We start from the raw sequence: 20,478 nt of genomic DNA, 5'->3' as shown, positions 1-20,478 counted from the left end.
GAAATTGTGAAACTAGTGATGACCAGGAAACAATTGTCAATTATTAGAAAAACCCATCTGGTTCACTAATGTCCTTTAGGGAAGGAAATCTGCCATCCTTACCTGGTTTGGACTACATGTGACTCCAGAGCCACAGGCAACTAGGGATGGGCAATAAATGCTGGCCAGCCAGTGACGGCCATAGAATGAATTAAAAAACAGTCCTGTCCTCTTAATCCCCGTCCACAAAGTTCCCACCCAATGAATGGTGATTGAAGTCTTATGTGTTTCATGTATAAAATGAATTAAGAAATGATTTTGTTCTTTCAACAGTATTTTGATGAGTATTGATGCAAATGGTATTGTCCAGAGGGCCATAAATGCTTCAAATGTCTATGATAATATTGTTCAGTATGTGGCAGAGGCTGAGAAGAATGCAACTACTCTGCTCAATGCAGCACAGAGAGCTGAGGATGTAAGTGTTTTATTTTTATTTTGAATAATATACTGTAAAAAATATCCACATTCAATGACACCATTGACAGTCACCTGTTATTGAGGATAAAATTACATATGGTTTAACTGCATTTATCTTTCATTAAAATGAGAGTGAATTGTGTTTTATTGGTCTCAAAGAATACTGAGAAATATAGGTCAATTGTTTCAAGTAACACCAATGTTGCGAGTAGTGTAATTTACTAATGTAGTCTAATTCAAACCACTTATCAATGAAATATTTCTATATTACACGCTAGCCATTCATGTAATCTCTGAATAGAACTGCTAAGGTGTGATGATTTGTTGGCAGAATTGTTGAACTTATTGCAAATATTTAATCTGTTTTTATTATTATGGATACAGATTTATGAACAGTAATATTCAGCAATACATTTTTCTTGCAGTATTCTCTTTATTTTAGCTCCAAAATGAAACTGGGGTAGATTTTGTCTGTGTTCTTCTCTTCTTAGTGGAAACAAAATCCAGTTGTAAACATATATAACAGCTGAATCACATCTCGAATTAGTTGCATTGTCAAGGTTGGGACTACCCCAAAAAGGTGCTTCTCAGAGGAGTCAAGTTGTGTCCATTAGAATTGATGTATTGCTTCAGAATGCAATGAGTATTTCTGTATCATGATAAAATGGTATGATGTACATTGAAACCACACAATAATATAGATATTGTTATTGATTTGCTATCAAAGGTTAACAAAGGTTTTCAAAAGTCCCAAAGAATCTAGAACTTAACAGCTAATTTTATTGATATGGGTAGGTACACTGTGCACTTTAATGCCACACAATGGGTTTTCCAGCAGCAAACCACTTTAATTAATTTATAACATTTCTTAGGAGCTGTGATAAGGCAATTGAATCCTTGAATAGCAAAAGGAGCAAAGGTCACCTGTTACTGCAGCAATTTTGCTCAAATGTGCAGCCATGGAGACAGAGAAAAGACAGGTTCAAAAGACTGGTCAAAAAAGTAAAAACCCATGGGATGCAAGATAATGTGGCAAATTGGATCCAAAGTTGGCTTAGTAACAGGAAACAAAGGGTAATGGTCGGTGCTGCTCTTGCAAATGGAAAGCAGTTTCAAGTGGTGCTCTGCAGGGATCAGTGTTGGGACCCCTGCTGTTATAAATGATTTGGGCTTGAATGTGGGGGCATGATTGGGAAATTTGCAGGTGAAACAAAAATTGGCAATGTTGCGGACAGTATAGCAGATAGCTGTAAACCCTAAAATAATATAGATGGGTTTGTGGAGTGGGCATTAAAGTGGCAGATGGAGTTCAACTCCAGTAATTGTGAGATAATACATTTAGAGAGGTCAAAACAGTAAAAGGGAATACAAAATTAACAGGAATATACTGAGGGGAGGTTGGATGAAGTGAGAGGTCTTGGCATGCAAGTGCATAGGTTTCTAAAGATAGCAGTATAGATAGATAAGGCTGTAAAGAAGGCATATATAATTCTCTCCTTCATCAGCAGGGGTATAAGGGCAATTCTCGCAGTACTTAGTAGATCGAGTCAGGCCCAGGGAATAGCATGTGGGCCTTACAATCTATTTTGCACCCAGCACCAAACAGTTTGCGAGTCTCCCAATCCCTTCCTAATGGTGTGAACCAGATCATGTCCAGAACTGGTGCAATCTGATTAGCATACGTAAAGTTGCATTTAACAATGTATAGTCCATTCAAATCCTAGTGCACAGAATTCACCAGCCTTCAGGCATGTCATGATAACAGCGAGAACCACTACTGATCTCCATTCGCGGAGATTTGGTGTGATGCTCATGTCAGGGGGCCTCGGAAGCCACTGAAGCCCTTAGTGGTCAGGGACATGCCCAGGCAGTGTCCATTGTGCATTGCCCACCTGGCACACTGGCAGTGTCTCACTTGCACACCAGTGGTGCCCAGCAGCGGCCACTGACAAGCTGGGCACTGCCAGTATGTCAGGGGTGGGGCCATGAAGGGGGTGGGAGTATGTGTGGGTGGTCTGATGGGTGGATCATGAAGGCAGTCTTGGAGGGGAGACAGATCAAAGGGCCATCAGTAAGCTTGTGATGCACTGGTGCCACCGACCCATGTCGGGGAGGGGGTGGGGGAATGTGCTGCTGATGGGTCAGGGGCCTGATGTTATTAGGGTGAGGTTGGGGTATCCTCGCAAAATGGAACTCGAGCACCACAAGGCTGGGCTCACTGGCATGTTGAGAGTAATTCATGACGTGAATTTTGTATGATAGTTAGACTTGTCAAAAATCATCTGACCTTGCCCATGGCTGGGATTCTCCAGTCCCTTTGCAGTGAATGGAGTTTTGGCTTTGTGCCAAATTCTCCATTCGCTGGGTACAGATGAGGTCAGAGAATCTTGCCCAATTGTCCAAAAAGGGAATATTACTGAGTGTGTTAACCGTGTTATTGTTTACAGGCTGTGGAAGGAATTCAAACACAGAGCACATGGCTCAGAAACAGCAGTGAAATACTTCTGAACAAAGTAAGGGAACTGGCTGAAGACTTGGAGGACAGTAAGTATTTTCGGCTAGAATCAGATTGCTTTCAGACTTTGCAAGAATGGTATGCTCTTTTTGCCCCAGCCTTCTCTCTAATGCTCTGCAACATCTGTTGTTAAAATCTTCCCTACCCGTCCACCTCACACCACCAACCTCCCAACATTAACCTTATGCCTGAGACCGTTCCAGAACTCCCTGACTGCATTCTGAACCTGGCCTCATTCCTATAAACCCAGGCAACTTAACATCTTATGCATCAGTTTCAGGTATGACAGTTTATTAAATTAAACCCAAGAGTCATCCAGGGCACTCCGGATTTATTTGTTTTGCCTTTCTACTTCAGAGGAATGTACTTTGACATTGCCTGCAATATCTTTGAATGTTCAACCATTGTCTTTTCAGCCAACATTTCGTTCCAACTCTCTCAACTCAGATGAATTCTTATCCCATCAAAGTTGGCTTTCTTCCAATTATTTACCCCTGCTCTGGATTGCTCCCTGTCCTTTTCCATGGCCAACCTGAACATTATGATACAATGATAACTTAAATGCTCTCCCAGTATTATTTGATTCACTTCACCAACTAATTTCCCAAAACCATGTCTAACAGTGCCTTCTCCTCTTGTTGGACCAGAAACATATTGCTGCAGAAAATGACATTGAACACATTCCAGGAAATCTCATCCCGCTTATTTCTTTGAACTATTCCTATACCAGTTTATATTTAGAAAATTGAAGTTCCCCATTATAATTAATCTATAATCATTGCAACTCTATAATTTCTTTGCAAGTACATTTACCACATCCCTTCCACGAGTTGGTGGTCTATATACTGCACTGGTCAATGATAGTACATCTTTTCAGTTCCTTATTTCTAGCCAGAGAGAATCTGTCCTTGATCCCTCTCCAGTAGTGCAATGCCATCTTTAATCAATATTACCACTCCACTGCACCATCAATTCCCATCCCTTTTCCTTTCCTGTCTCTATCAAATACGTTGTACACAGGAATAGTTAACACCCAGTCCTGCCTTTCTTTGAGCCACTTCTCTGTTATAACAATAACATCATAATTCCATTTGTCAACCTGTGCCTGTAGTTCACCAACCTTATTAACCGTGTTCCATGTATTCACATAAATGCTCATTCACATATATACACGTTAACCTTAATTTAGGCTTTTTTCCACTTATTCTAATCCCATCTAATAATTTATCTTCCCTACTCTGATTAAGAACATAAGAAATAGGAGCAGGAGTAGGCCATCTAGCCCTTTGAGCCTGCCCTGCCATTCAATAAGATCATGGCTGATCTGAAGTGGATCAGTTCCACTTTCCCGCTCTGTCCCCATAACCCTTAATTCCCTTGTCTGTCAAAAACCTACCTACCCGTGACTTAAATATATTTAGCGAGGTAGCCTCCACCACTTCAACGGGCAGAGAATTCCAGAGATTCACCACCCTTTGAGTGAAGAAATTCCTCCTCAACTCCGATCTAAACTGCACCCCCCTTATCTTGAGGCTGTGCCCTCTAGTCCTGCTATCCTTTCTAAGCGGGAAGAATCTCTCTACCTCTACCCTATCCATCCCTTTCATTATCTTATATATCTCTATAAGATCCCCCCTCATCCTTCTAAACTCCAACGAGTACAGACCCAGTCTATTCAGCCTCTCTTCATAGTCCAACCCCCTCATCTCTGGTATCAGCCTAGTGAACCTCCTCTGCACTCCCTCCAAGGCCAAAATATCCTTGCACAAGTGCAGCGACCAAAACTGCACACAGTACTCCAGCTGCGGCCTCACCAATGCCCTGTACAGTTGCAGCAAGACCTCCCTGCTTTTATATTCTATCCCCCTCGCTATAAAGGCCAGCATACCATTCACCTTCTTGATCACCTGCTGCACCTGCAGACTGGGTTTTTGCGACTCGTGCACAAGGACCCCCAGGTCCGTCTGCACCATAGCATGCTGCAGCTTTTCGCCCTTTAAATAGTAATCCCTCCTACTGTTATTTCTGCCAAAGTGGATAACCTCACACTTGCTAACGTTATACTCCATCTGCCAGGTCCTCGCCCACTCGCTCAGCCTATCCAGGTCCCTCTGCAGACTTTCCACACCCTCCGCGCAATTTGCTTTTCCGCTCATCTTCATGTCATCAGCAAATTTCGACACCCTACACTCAGCCCCCTCCTCCAGATCATCTATATAAATGGTAAATAGCTGAGACCCCAGCACCGATCCCTGGGGCACTCCACTAGTCACCAACCGCCAATCAGAATAGCATCCATTGATACCAACTCTCTGCCTCCTATTAGACAACCAATAATTCTATCAAACTCTCCAAGTATTCCATTTGCTTTGATACTACACTCTGATATATCCGCTTTATCAGTTAATACTTCTCTTCTTCCCACTGTCAATTGTTCTGCTCTCCTCTCTGAATTTCCCCTCAGGTTTCCACCCTGCTGAAAATCTAGTTTCAACTCACCCCAACAGTACTAGAAAACCATCCCGCAAGGATACGTATCGCGGTCCTGTTAAAGTGTAACTGTCCTGTTGTACAGGTCCCACCTGCCCCAGAGCCAGTCACAATGCATCATAAATTGAAAGCCCTCCTCCTACTCCATTTCTCCAGCCCTATATTGAACTGCTCAATCTTCCTATTCTTATGCTCACGAGCACTGGCATTGAGTGATCCCCAGATTACTACTCTTGTGGTCCAGCTTTTTAATTCCCATCCTAATTCCCTAAAATTTTGTTTCAGCACCTCATCATTTTTCCTACCTATGTTGTTGGTCCCAACATGGATCACAATTTCTGGCTGTTCACCCTGCCCTAGAAGAATGCCTTGCAACTGCTTTGACACCCTACATCCTACACGGATGGTGTCAATTGGACCAAAAGCATGTAACTTAGAACTTATAACCAATAATTTGTTTAATATCAATTGATCAAAATAAAAGAAATTCTGTGATATTGGGTTTGAATATGTTAGAATTTGTGACTGAACAATGTTTATCTCCGGGAATAAAATTGAACAAAATGCTCTAGTCAACATTAATTTAGCTTTGATTTGTCCTGTTCAACACTTGGAGAGTTGGACTCAGTTCTATAACAAAATAAATGCATGTGTGCATCTATTTACTTGACTGAGGTGTCCATACTGGCTTCCCATTTGAATCAGTGTCTGAGAAAGCTGAGAAGAGCTGAATAGTTGCAATTTAAATTAATAGTCCTCTCTGCATCTTAGTCAGGTAATGGAGAAAAACACATGGTTTGTGCGTTCATTTGCACATTTCTCCAAAGTGATCCATAATCATCCATTTGAAGGGAACCACTGTTGTATTGTATTTGTAATGTCTGGATGCTTTTGTTCAATTCGTAAATTGGTGATGCTGACAGGGCAGCATTTATTTTATTAATTCCTAGTTACTTTGAGAAGTCAATGGGCCTTTTCCTTGAATTACTGAAGTCCCTGTGGAGATGATCCATCTGTGATGTTGTTGACTTCAATACTTAAGGCAGAAGCTAGGTGAATGAGAGAGGTAGATATGTGCATACCTGTTTTACAAGTTGAACAAAGTGGAACCTTACTTTGCAAAACGTTATAACAACTTACTACCAGTGAAAACTGTATTTTAGTCAATAAAAGAAATGATGGAGGCACTGTTCAACTTACTTGCCAACACAAAGCCAGCCTTGCAAATTGGCTGCACATTGTAGAAACCACAAATTTTGTCTTTCCTATTGAACAGAAATGAAACTCCAGCAATTTCTGCAATGGGAGTTCAGACTTAGGGGCGAGCCGAAAATTGAATACCCTATCCCCAAATTTCTGAGAGAAACATTTTTATCCAGTGGTAAATACTTCAAAGCTCCTTGATTTTCCAGTGTTGGGTTTTTCGTATCTGGCATTTTCATGTTCACACATGGTAAACATGTGGAAGTGTTGAAGACAGTGAAAGTTGAAAATATGAATTTTAAGACATTGATTAAATATTTTTGGCAGATAGTAAGTAGTGAAGTAGGACATGAAGTATGTGATATTGAGGGTTACCCAATGGATGAACGTTGTTTTTCATCCTGTATAGACTTTGTTACGGTTTTATCCTGTATAGCAAATTGGGACATGGGTTTGGAAGAATGTAAGGCTTACTTCAAGGATGTCTAGTGAATTAGGAGTTAAGTAGAAATTTTCCTGCATATTTTTACCAAAATCGAAGTATTTCATTTCTATTTAATTCCCTCTCCTCCAGGAATTATCAGTAGTGATTAGGGAAGGGTGTGATGAGGTTGCACAATCATTCAGAGAAGATTTATTGGGCCTGATGGTCTTCAATCAGCTTTTGATATATTCATATATTGCGTATGCATTTTTGTTTTAATCCCACTATGATATTTAAAGTTCTCACTATTAATTTTTTGTCACTTACGACTATTTTGTTAACTTCTTACAGATGATGTGACAGCTTTTCGTGTTACCAGAAACCATGTGGATACAGTTATCAGCAAGAAAAACAATACAATGAATGGTTTACTGAACGTGATAAATCAATTGGCCTTGATCAAACCAAGTAAGTACTTTTCCAAATTTATTTTTCCTTAAGGCGCAACAACAATTTTCATTAATGTAGCAATTCTAACATTGTAAGTCAAGTAGGGAAGGGGGAAATTGACTGTAGCTGATCTCATATAGTGCAGCAAGGTCAAAAGCCGCTGTACTATAACGTAGGAATTTTCAAATTCAGTCTGTGAAATCAATGAGCCTGCAAATCAAGCACGCACATTTTCCAATCTTTCTTTTGGGCTACTTATATAAAGAAGGATTTCCTTGCATTGGAGGCAATTCAGAAAAGATTCCCAATAGGTTGATTGCTGGGATGAAGGGCTATTTTGTGAGGAAAGGCTGAGCAAGATGAGCCAATACTCAATTGGAGTTTAGAAGAATGAGAGAGGATCTTATTGAAACATGAGATCCTGAGGACGATTGCTAGGGTAGATGTTAAGAGGATGTTTCCCCTAATTAGGGAACACAGATTAAAAATAAGGGGTCCCCACTTGTAACTGAGAAGAGGAAAATATTTTCTCTCAGAAGGCCATTTAATTCTCGATTTCAGAGAGCAGTGGAAGCTGGATCCTTGAATATATTCAAGGCTGAATTAGACTGATTTTTGATCACCAAGGATTATGAAAGGTAGACAGCAAAGTGGAGTTATGGCCATAATCAGATCAGCTACAAGATGGTTATCCTGCAGCTCCTATTTAGTTTACTTTCATACTGAGAACATTTTTGAACATTTTGCAAAAGTGTCTGATAGCCGGTTTTATCACTTGTTACATTGATTCAAATGAATGACATAGCTATTGGTCTCTCAAATGATTCGAAACTTATCGAATGGCAGACTAGGTTCGAGGGGCCTATTCCTGCTTCTGTTTCTTATGTTCTTATGTAACCCTCCATTTTCCCTTTCCTTACCATCTATTAATATCAATTTTTAATGAAAGACTTTAGACACACCATTCTTATAGTACGAGTATGTAAATAAAAATTATTGAACAAAAGTTTAGCAATAACATAGGCTTAAAGAAGGCCTTTTAGAATTAAATAGTTATCAGAAATTTTGAAACATAACTTAAAAAGGTCAAGAACCAGAGTTCTATTCACTGACATTTCTGTCAGTTGACATTGACGAATGGATTGTACTGTTTCTCTCTGATTGCATTTCTACGTGCAGGCTGGCCAGTCTATGAGACATCTCTTTGATCTTTTGGCCCTTTATACGGAGGATCGTGGGTGCCTGGAACTTGCTGCTCGGGAGGCAGTGGAAGCAGATACAATAGTTACTTTTAAGGGGCATCTGGACAAATACATGACTAGGATGGGAATAGAGGGATACAGTCCCCAGTAGTGTAGGAGGCTTTAGTTCAGACGGGCAACATGGTCAGTGCAAGTTTGGAGGGCCAAAGGGCCTATTCCTGTGCTGTAATTTTCTTTGTTCTTTGTTCTTCCTGCTAGCGGGGTCTTCCTGTCCCACCGAAGGTGACACCCCACCTTCCCCCCCACCAATCCCCTAACGCAGCTGGATCCCCAGTGGCGGACAGGCGAGCAAAACACTGTGGGACTGGAAGACCCTTGCTCCACCCAAGTCAAGGGTCGATCCAGTTCCAGGATAATGGAAAATCTGACCCAAGATACTAATGCATTTCTTAATATATCATATATCAACATCTCAGGTAATAGGAACCAGTTGGAGCAATCGAAGCTAATTGCAGAAGAAGCAAGGGAGACAGCTGAGATGGTTCTAGAGACTGTCAACACAATGAATGAAATGATGAAAAACTGGCCACAGAATCTCAGCACTTCTGCGGATGATGGAACTGCTTTCAAGAAGACAGTGAACTCAGCTGGTGACACAGGTACAGGATGGTTAGCTTGCAGCTCCCATTTAGTTTACCTTCATACTTAGAAAGAACATTAAAAAAACTCTGCAAATGTGTCTGATTACAGATTTTACCACTTTTAACACTAATCCAAATGAAAGGCATGTCCCAGCCATTGGTCTCTCAAATGGTTGGAATTCAAGCTGCCTTCTTCTGTCCTAAATTGACTATCAAAAAACGACTTCAAAGATTCTATATTAAAGTGTTTTCTGAGAAGTTGCAAATATTAAAATTAAACTTTATTAAGCTAAAATGGCATAATGGTGACATTACTGGACTAATGATTGTACACATGAGTTTACACCATGCCACAGCGACTGGAGAATTCAAATCCAAAAAATTTAAATAAATCTGCAATCAGGATGGCATTGTGATTAGGACTGCTGCTTCACTGCTCCAGGGACCTGGGTTCAATTTCAGCCCTGGGTCACTGTCTGTGTGGAGTCTGCACGTTCTCCCCATGTCTGCATGGGTTTCCTCCGTGTGCTTCGGTTTCCTCCAAAGTTCAAAGCTTAGGCAGGTTGGTCATGCTGGATGTGTAGGGGCTATGTGCCAGGGATGTGGAGGTGCCTGGAGTCCCTGAGAGTTGAGGGCCAACACTAGGCATTGCCCCATGGCACACTGGTGGTGTCCCCTGATTGCCAGGGGCCAGTGACAAGTGGATAATGCAAAATGACATCTGGAGAGATACACACCAGTTTTCAGTCAGAGCCTGACACTCACAAATTTGGGAAAAATTTCACTTATTAAGTCTGTCTAACTAATAGTTTTTTCCAGTTTTTTGCACTTTTACTAAGTAAAATTGTGCAATGATAGTCCACTCATTAGGTTTTATAGTGGCATATTCAATTAGTCATAGAAATGATGGTAAAATGAAAAACGTTCCACTGCACATGATACAATAAACTCAGAATCATAATCAACTGCTTCCTATAGGTTTCTCTTGGTAGTATCCAATCTTTTAAAACCATATAGCTTTTAACTCTTCCATTTCCATGGTGTTTCCAGTGGGTAATCTGACAGAAATAGTTCCACAGCTCTTGGACAAACTTCGAATTGTGGAACAGAAAAAGCCAGCCAATAATATTTCTGCCAGTATTCGGCGAATTCGTGAGCTCATTGCACAGACACGGAATGTGGCCAGCAAGGTGAGAAAGAGCTATTCATTACACTGATGAGTGGAATATCTTGTTAACTCCTGGTTATTTAAACTCAGTGTTCATCTTATTTTAAGCTAACTTAAACCACGTAACTTGTATATCAAATCAGATCAATATGCTTATTCTTCATAATGATTTCAAAGTGCCCTTTGTTGCTAAAAACATTCAGGAGACATACAAATATACAAACATATAAATCAGGAGCAGGAATAGGTCACTCGGCCTTTCAAGCCTATCCTGCTGATCTGACTGCAACCTCAACTCCACATTCCCACCTACCCTTCGTAACCTTTCACTCCCTTCTTATCAAGAATCTTTCTCCCTCTGCCTTAAAAATATTCAAAGACTCTGCCTCACCTTCTTTTGAGGAAGAGAGTTCTGAAGACTCATTGCCCTCGAAGAGAAAAACATTTTCATCATCTGTGTCTTAAATGAGCGTTCTCTTATTTTTAAATAATGACTCCAGTTCTATATTCTCCCACAAGAGAGATTCTCCATGTAGATTCTCCCCATCCACCCTGTCAAGACCCCTTAGGATCTTATATGTTTCAACAAAGTCACCTCTTACTCTTCTAAACTCCAGTGAATACAAGCTTAGCTTGTCCAACCTTTCCTCCTCAGACAACCCACCAATTCCTCTTGAAAATTTTCAATGTCTATCCAAAGACTGAGAAATGACAGAGAATTATCTATAAGTATGGATTACTTATGAATGGAAAATCTTACGCTGACACCTGGATTTCTTCAAAGCTGCAGCCATTTTTACAAATTATTTTCCCATTTTGTAGTTGATTGCTTGTGGATTTACTGAATGGCACAGTCCGATTTGAGAAAATATCACTCAGACCTCATGGTGAGCTTTCCACATGGGGTCTCTCTCTCCCACCACATATCATACATGTCCAGTCAAGCGGAATTAAAAATGAGACTAAAAGTTCATGTTGAGATAAACTTATATCATTCAGGGAAGGTGAGATTTCAACAAGAACAATTTGAGTATAATCATGTATACTGAAGTATACTATATAGATTTTACTCAATTTTCATTAATTTGTTTCAACTTTCTCCTTTATATGATATGTTGGAAATTTTTGGATAGGGACCTAGATTGTACTCTGTGACTGACTTGCATAAAGTGGACTTGTTTTATCAGGCTGTGTCATTCCTTACTTGCTTAATAATATTACAATTAAGGTTAAGATTTGGGTTCATAAATCCCACCCCCTGTTTAACTAGTGTATAACACTAGAGATTATATCTCCTTTGTGTAATCAATGTTTAACAGTTGTTCAGTTACAGACTATAGATGTATAGATTTAATGACAATAGTTAAAGTAACAATTCATTTCCTTGTTTCACTTCAGGTTCAAGTCTCCATGAAATTTAATGGTCAGTCTGCTGTAGAAGTCATTTCAAAATCAAATTTGGAGGAGCTCAAGTCTTTTACTTCAATGAGTTTGTACATGCAAGTTCCTTCAAGTGGACAAGGGCAGGCTGCTAACCAAGATAGATTCATCCTGTACCTCGGAAACAAGAATGTGAGATCATGTAAATTTTACTATAACAGTTCAAAAATATGTCAGACGTAAGGAATATGTATACACTCAGAATCCTACTTAATAGGTTTAATTAAGCTTAATGTGTGCAAATCTATTTCTGTTATTTTCTAGGGAAGAAAAGATTATATTGGTCTGAGTATTAAAAATGACAATTTAGTTTACGTTTACAATCTTGGAAATGGAGATGTTGAGATTCCGTTGAACTCAAAGCCTGTGAGCACCTGGCCAAACTACTTCAATTTAATCAAAATAGAAAGGTAACTGATATCTCTTGTAGGCAACTTTTGGTGAAAGCATTTCAGAGTGTATGTTTCCAGTATTGTCTGCCAGATTAATATGGGCAATGATGATTTATATTTTTCTTTTCAGTTTATGTCCAGTGCACTTGTTTTTGTTGAGATGACCAGACTTACATTTCTGGGATTGGGTAGTGCAATATTTGAGAGGTTCAGGGTTTAAATATTGTGGGCAGAGTTGTTAATGGGCTGAAATGGGTCAGAATGGGGTGGGGGAGGGAGGGAGGAGAGCAGAAAATAAAACTGTGAACTCAGAACTCCTTGCTAACATCATTTTAGCTTTTGAAACATAGTCAAGCATTCATAAATAATAGCCTCAAGGGAACGGCCAACAAAGAACTCTATTAAAACAACTCAAAAAGATGCTACACCAATTGGCCTATTAATCAAAGCAGTCCAGCAGGTGCCATTTTCTAACAATCACTGTCAGCAACAGCCAGTTTTTTCTAATTTACAGTATAAAGAGTGAGGGATTTAAAAACCTTCAGATCATAACCATTAAATTGATTTCATCTGCCTTTCATTGTCTATTTCTTTCCATAAATTTGTGATGCTAACACTGTGGATTAAGGTCCTTACAACAAAATCAGGACAAAGTTTAAATGTCTCTGCAGATTTCAGGTTTCCCTCCTGTGTGAATCATGTCCAGTCCCCATTATCCCACCAGCAAAAAGTAGCTCTGTCAGAAATTGGGACAGGACTTTCACACCTGGGTCAACCTAGTCACCCCCCTGGACAGGCACATCACCTGAGCATGAAGGAACCTGAATATGATTAAAGTTTCTATTTCTGTTTTCAGTATTTGTCGTTTTCTGACTCTGCAAAAATCTGGCCCTACAGAGGACATGTTATTGCAATATCATTACACTTCAAATGATAATATCTCTGAATCACTGTTCAGTGGCTGTCAATAGTTCATCTTCATTGTCAGACTTCCAACTTGCTGAATTTACCAAACAAAAGAAGAAGAATATTGACATGTCTTTTGTTGTGCTCCTTTCTGATAGAGTTGGAAGGCATGGAAAAATACAATTAACAATACCTAGCCCAGGTAGCACAGCAGAGCAAAAGTTCATCCAGAAAGGAGCAGCTGAAGGCAATGATTCTCTGCTAGATCTGGAAGCTGATAACATGGTGTTCTATGTGGGAGGAGTGCCTCCAGATTTCCAGGTATGTTGGACTGAGCCAATTCCAATGGTGCATTTTGCTGCACATTTTCATTCTAAAGATGGTACCATTTTACAACTTTCACAAGCTTGGCCTACATTTGAACTTCCACTAAGTATGTCCAAAACTGCAGTTTAATTGCTTTGGCACCCTTTGTTATTCCAGTCAAATTGGAACAAACAGAATTCAAAAAGTAATTATTGTAGTCTTCTTATTTTTCCTCCAACCACTGAACTATTTTACCTGTTTTCCCAAGCCTTTCTTCTCTCATTTCTGAGATGGTTTGTCTTATTGCAAACATGGTAGTCATTAATTGATGAAAGCTGATTAAATGCCATCATTGCAGTAGGTAGATTTAGCAGCAGACATTATTGTTGTTACTCAAGTGCTCTGATTAGAAGCCCATTAGAAGCAGAACTGCCCTTAACTGAGAAGGCCAAATGCATACTTTGCATAATACTTTCATTCATTCTGCAAGCAATACTCTGACTTGCTGTTCACTTGTCATTTCAATTCACCACTCTCCTCTCATGTTCACATTTCTATTCTTGGCTTGCTGTAATGTTCCAGGGAGTCCAATGCAAGCTGGAGGAACAGCACAACATCTTCCGAATAGACACCTTTACAGCCATTATGTACTTTTCTCCCTTCCCCCTGCCGCCCCTCCACCCCCCACAAGTCCCAGTCTGTAACTTGTTCTCGTGCTTTGCTTTCAGATGACACTGACCTTTATTCTGCTATTCACACCTGTCATAGAATCCCTACTGTGCAAAAGGAGGCCATTTGTATCAAGTCTACACCAACCCTCCAAAAGAGCTCTCTCCCTAGGCCCACTTCCCCACTCTATCTACATAACCTCATACATTGATCACGACATATCCATCTAACCTGCACGTTTTTGGACTGTGGAAGGAAATGGGAGCACCCGGAGGAACCCACTCAGACATGGGGAGAATGTGCAAACTCCCCATAATCAATTACCCAAGGCAGGAGTTGAACCCTGGCATAGGTCTCTGGAGGTTCCCCTCCAGAGGAAGAGGGGAACCTCGAAAGCTTGTGAGTTTACTATCAAATAAATCGGTTGGACTTAAACCTGGTGTTGTCAGACTTCTTACTGTGTTTACCCCAGTCCAATGCCGGCATCTCCACATCATAGGTCTCTGGCACTGTGAGGCAACAGTGCTAACCACTGTGTTATCCTTTCTCTGGACTTCCTCCAGACCAATGCTTTGTTCCTTTTCTACAAGCAATACTTCTTATGAAATCTTTGTGATCGAATCTCCCCTGCCATCTAACCTACCTCTGATAGTCCATTTTTGCACCACCTGACCCTCCTCCTTTTTGCAACAACTTAAAACCCATCACAGTTCTGCCTCCCTTCAGTTCCAAAGAAGAGTCATTGGGACTTGAAAAAACCTCTTTTTTCCTTCTCTAACGTGTGCTGTCAGACCTGCTGAGATTTTCCAGCACTTTATGTTTGTATTTCTGATTTCCAGCATCTGCAATTATCTGATTTTTTTTATACTTCCCCATGTGGCTATCTCATGCTGTGCTTGTATTTTTTGCTCCTGTTTGTAATGCTTATTCCACATAGAACATAGAACAGTACAGCACAGTACAGGCCCTTCGGCCCTCAGTATTGTGCCGAGTATGTCCAAACCCAAGATCTCACTCCCTATAATTCTGGTGTGCTCCATGTGCCTATCCAATAACTGCTTTGAAGTTCCTTAGGTGTCCGACTCCACTATCACAGCAGGCCGTGCATTCCACATCCCAACCACTCTCTGTGTAAAGAATCTTCCTTGGACATCCCTTCTATATCTCCCACCATGAACCTTATATTTATGTCCCTAGTAACAGCTACATCCACCCGAGGAAATAGTCTCTGCTCGTCCACTATATCTAACCCCCTCAACAACACCTATTCTGAGTAGTTGTTGGTGGTGCTGGAGGTTGTTTTAATAGACATCCACTTCCTCCAGCTGTATTAACCATGTTTCCATTTTTTTGAATTGTCTATTGACTCAAAACAGCTACATTGCTCATGTACTGCTGCCATAATAAGGTCATTATCAAAGTAACTCCTAAATTTTAGGCGATTTAGGATTTTTATTTGAAGTGAGTGAAATCTAATTATCTTGCTCATCTTTAATAAGAGGAGCAAATAATCAGAAAGAAATTAACACTGAATCACTTTGTGAAGCAATCATTCATAATGATGTTCAACCACATTATGTCATTTTCTTGTACCGTTCATGTATTGTGTTTCTTGTTCAGCTGTCAGAATATTCATAAGCTGGAGAAAGAATGAGATCCTAATTAGGATAACAGCAAGGTGTCAGTTTGTTAAAATAAAGTTCAAGGCAAGTCACTGTTTCTGTGCTTCACCTTCCATCAGGTTAGGGTTACGTTTTGAACGTGAATGGAGTCATCTGAACAGGCAATTTTTCTGTCTTATTTGTCACAGCCTCCTGCCAGCTTAAACCTTCCTGGCTTTGTCGGCTGCATTGAATTGGCCACACTTAATGACGATATAATAAGCCTCTACAACTTCAAACAGACTTACAAACTGAACACTACATCCGACCGACCCTGTACAAGGTAAGCAGACCACTGCACCTGTCACCCTTTGACAAAGCATAGTGTTTTAATTTGTGTTACTCCACGAACAGCATTTTCAGTTGGTTGTTGGGTCAGGATCAGAAGCCACCGGACCCAGAATCTCGCATTATCGACCGCCATTCCAGTTTATACGAATCATTTTTAAAGAGGCCAAGCCAGGGTCAGACTGGCTACTTGCTAATGGTGGGCAGGTAGCCAAGTTAGACCAATTAAAGCCCCACTCTCTTGCAGACGGGGATTTTCAATCAGCAGGCAGATTTTGCACATCAGGCTGAAACACTGCTAAGGCAATCTCACAGCAGGAAAGGCAGAGGCCGTGTTTAATGCCACAGAGGAACCTCCACCTGCAACCATCATAGCCACAGCTATGTGAAGAGCTTGCTTCTCCACAATCACGGCCAAACAGCTCTGACAAATTAAAAGAAGAACTGGCCTTCAGAGTGTTCCCCCATATTGAGGCACCCGCTCTCTGTCCATCACAAACCAACAGCAACCACCTCAGCTAATAAGGCTGCCAATGGGTCTGTGCTGGAGGGTGTCCCATGAGCCCTTCAGCCTTGTGTGCCTGCCTTAAATAAGGTGAGTCTGTTCCCTGTATTAATTGGCTGACACATTAAAAATTGAGGTTAGTGTGAGGCCAGGGTCCAGTTAAATCAATCTTTATTTTATAAGAAATAATTTGGTGAATAGCCTATCCGCACAGACCGGGAAGGTCCAGATTTGTTTCCCAATTAGTTGATATTGACTCATTTGGTACTAAGATTTTGGCATTTGGTTTTAGTACCTTCTGCTCACTATCAAGGTGCTTGTCACACAAGAGCTACCCCCACCATCCCCACCACCCCATGCCATTCCTTCAGCCCCGCAACAGGTCTCTGTCTCTCCCAAAGGTTGTGTGTCGTCTTCTCCTGTAAAAAGTGAAAGCAGAGAGTTGCAAGTTACAAGTTAGATCTTGCTTTTGTGGTAAGGCAGGAAGAATGACATTTGTGGCCGCGAGTCTGAGAGAGGGCAATGACGTGAGTGTGAGTGCTGGCTCTTCAGATCGATATGTAAGGAAATGGCTGGAGAGAGAGGAATGAATGGAGCTGCAAGGTGTGTTGTTCAGGAAATGTTGTGCAAGTTAGAGTATGAGATTTGGCAGATGAAGGTGTTAAGCCCCCTAATCTTTCCCATCATCTTGCTACACCGTCACAAGATTGGGAGGATGACACTTGGGCTGCCGATTTTCTCTGTGACTTCCTTCATGCATGATTGATTGGAGAGGTTGTCCCTGTGGGAGTTTAACTACAGCCTCTAACTTATCAAATCCCTTCAGATAAGAGTGAGAGACTGGGGAAACAGTCATCCCAGGTCTCCTCTCCACACCTGTTATTGCTGCAGTCTTAAAAACATCCGGATCCTTTAAATTAGCAGTCATCACACAATCCTTCCTTTTCATATCCGCTGCATGACCTTGCCCATCCTCAATGCCTGCTCAGAAAAATTTGCTTGTTCACTGTTCGGGTTCCTAACCATTACCGGTCCTGCCATTTCTCCATTTCTAAAATTTAAAATTCTACTCTAAACGTTTCAGTAAGGATTTTAAAATCTGATGGGCTGAAGGACTGTTGCTCATCCTTCTTGCACAGGTTCCTAATCCCTTTTCAAAGGTGCTGAACTAGATCTCTCATTACTGTAAACTGCTCCCCCTCAAAGCCCACTAAAAGGCTTTGTGTATTATAACAGTAATGAAGCTCAGTTGTCCTTCATTCATGGCTGGCTGAACAATGCGGGTCCAGGTTAGAACAGTATAAGATTTGATTAAGAACATTCCGCAGTCAGGTCAGACTGCTGATGTTTCCGTCATTTATTATGGAAGTGCCAATCGGTGATGTCCAGGTGGTGCCTGATTTATTCAACCGGAAGGCACAATTCAGAAGGGGGTTGACAGAATAGACGTTGGGAGGATATTTCCACTTGTGGGAGAATCTAAAACTAGAGGACACAATCTTAAAATAAGGCATCTCCCATTTAAGCTGGAGATGAGGAGGAATTTCTTCTCTGAGGGTCAATAGCATTTGGAATTCTCTACCCCAGCATGCAGTGAAAGCTTGGGCACTGCATATATTCAAGGCTGCGTTTGGCAGATTTTTGATCAATAAGGGGGTTAAGAGTTATGGAGGGGACAAGTAGGACAGTGGAATTGTGGCCACAATCAGATCAGCCACAATCTTAATGTCTGCTGGAGCAGGCTTCCAGGGCCAAATGGTCTACTCCTGCTTTTGTTTCTTGTGTTCTCATGTAAGATATCAAGTAGCCATCAGGAGAGGAGATTGACCAGTAAATCTGCAAGATAAACTTGTTTACGTTGTATTCACTTTACCAACCCAATTACTGAGTAGTTGCTTGAAAAAATATTCCCATATTGCTAAGCAGGAAATTCATCAATATAAAAACAAAATTTCAAAGGAGCTTCTGTTAGTAATGTTCTTAGGGAATTAATTATTCAATCAGAGCCTCAACATCGCATTTAATTGGTGTACATGTCTCCAGCAAAGCAGAAGACAGTCTTCCCAGCCATTCAATCCTGTCAGTTTCAAATCAATTCCATGCAATTACAATTTGTCAAGCTGCTGGCTCTGTGCACTTTCAGGATGTTGCATCATCTGGCTATAATCTCTTGCAAGAAAGGAATTATCTAGGCTTTGATCGTACTGTAAAAAAAGCACAGCTGGCGCAATATGTTTTCTGGTTATGGATATGATTCAAAACACACAGTAATAATGGTTAATACAGCACTAATTGTCAATGAATTTGAAAAGAAAATGAAGCGATGATAGAATATTCTACTGTTACGGCATTTTGAGCAATGGAGTATAGTGCGTGGAATCAATTCTACAGTTTCCATATAACTGATACCTGATATGGCTGAGGCTTCGAAGAGGGTGCTTTCCCACAGGAAGAGGGGAATAAATTGGAGAATCGATCGCTCTAGGTTAAGTTTCACCTTCGGTCTTTTGACTCAAGAATGAGTTTGGCTCAGCCCTAGTAGGAATGTGAATGCCTGCTGTGCCAGTCTGTACATACTGCATGGCTGTCAAAGTTATTCAAAATAATGAATCAAAAAATTATGAAAAGAATACAAACATTTGTACCCTTCATAAGTTAAAATAGGAACGCTGACAAGTTTTACAAGATGGAGGTTGAATACAGTGACCCCATTATTTACAGGGAGGCAGAGAAGAAGCATGGACACATTTTTTTGGAACGCGGGAGAAATGGAAATGCCAGGAATTAGTGATCCTGCCAAATTTAACAGCAGGGCCTCTCCAGATTTCAAACATTCTCCTGCCCACCTGGTCCCAGCTGATTGAGTGCCAACTGCCAGATGGGAAAAGCAGGGCATTTAGCAATCTAAAATGATCGGGGCCTGGTTAGGGGGTGGAAGGAGAGCGTTAGGAAGGTGGGATTGGTGACAAGGAGCGACATGTGCTGGAAGGAAAGAAAATGCATAACAGTGAGCTATCAGAAGGTGGAGGGGAGAGAAGCAGTGGGCAAATTGAAGATTGTGTGTGCTAATTTCAGTAGCAGTCTGAAATTTGTGGCCAAGCATTTGCTTGATGGACTCAATGAAGCACCTCCAGGCATTCAGGCAGTACTTTTAAGAAAAACATCCATTTGGTTGCTAAGTTTCCTAAGTCTTGTGAAGCCCAGCTATTCAATATTAAATGGCTACCAAAATCTGAGGAGGGTGCAGGGATTGATGGGGTGCGGGGGGTGGCGGAGGTTGAAGATTACATATTAATCTGCATTAATATGTACATGACAGACGGCATAGAAATGGGGCAGTAGAGTGGCTGCTGACAGCCACACATCCCCCCCACTTGCTGCTGATCCCTGTAGAACACATCTCTCCATCATCCCTGCACCATGATACCACCCCCACTCATCAACTCCAATGGGGGAGTGCTGTGTTGTTCCGTGGTGCCACCGAGTGCAAGAGCTGCGGGCCCCAATTAGTTGGCAGCTCCAAGTGAATGGGATGGCCATATCCTTTATAGGTTAGCCTTTATAGGTAGGGGTATAGAGTATAAAAGCTGCCGTCTAATGCTTCAGTTGTATAGAACGTTGGTTAGACCGCATTTGGAGTACTGCGTCCAGTTCTGGTCACCTTACTACCGGAAGGACGTGGAGGCTCTGGAGAGGGTTCAGAGGAGGTTTACCAGGATGTTGCCTGGCATGGAGGGGCTGGGGTACAAGGAAAGGTTGGAG

At 41.1% G+C, this 20,478-nt stretch overlaps 1 protein-coding gene across 1 annotated transcript in view; it reads left to right on the top strand.

The window, feature by feature from the left end:
- Positions 1-20,478, top strand: part of lama4 (laminin, alpha 4) — a 131,051-nt gene that overhangs the window by 73,083 nt on the left and 37,490 nt on the right. Inside the window, exons 16-24 of the mRNA XM_080192570.1 lie at positions 313-454; positions 2,904-3,000; positions 7,440-7,556; positions 9,217-9,399; positions 10,432-10,571; positions 11,948-12,121; positions 12,254-12,399; positions 13,446-13,608; positions 16,073-16,206. Coding sequence (XP_080048696.1) covers positions 313-454; positions 2,904-3,000; positions 7,440-7,556; positions 9,217-9,399; positions 10,432-10,571; positions 11,948-12,121; positions 12,254-12,399; positions 13,446-13,608; positions 16,073-16,206 — 1,296 coding nt within the window. The remainder of the gene's footprint in view (positions 1-312; positions 455-2,903; positions 3,001-7,439; positions 7,557-9,216; positions 9,400-10,431; positions 10,572-11,947; positions 12,122-12,253; positions 12,400-13,445; positions 13,609-16,072; positions 16,207-20,478) is intronic.

This window comes from Carcharhinus amblyrhynchos, chromosome 7 (genome assembly GCF_965287045.1).
Source record: "Carcharhinus amblyrhynchos chromosome 7, sCarAmb.v2.hapA, whole genome shotgun sequence".
Classification (NCBI taxonomy): domain Eukaryota; kingdom Metazoa; phylum Chordata; class Chondrichthyes; order Carcharhiniformes; family Carcharhinidae; genus Carcharhinus; species Carcharhinus amblyrhynchos.
This window is presented reverse-complemented; position numbering and strand designations above follow the sequence as displayed.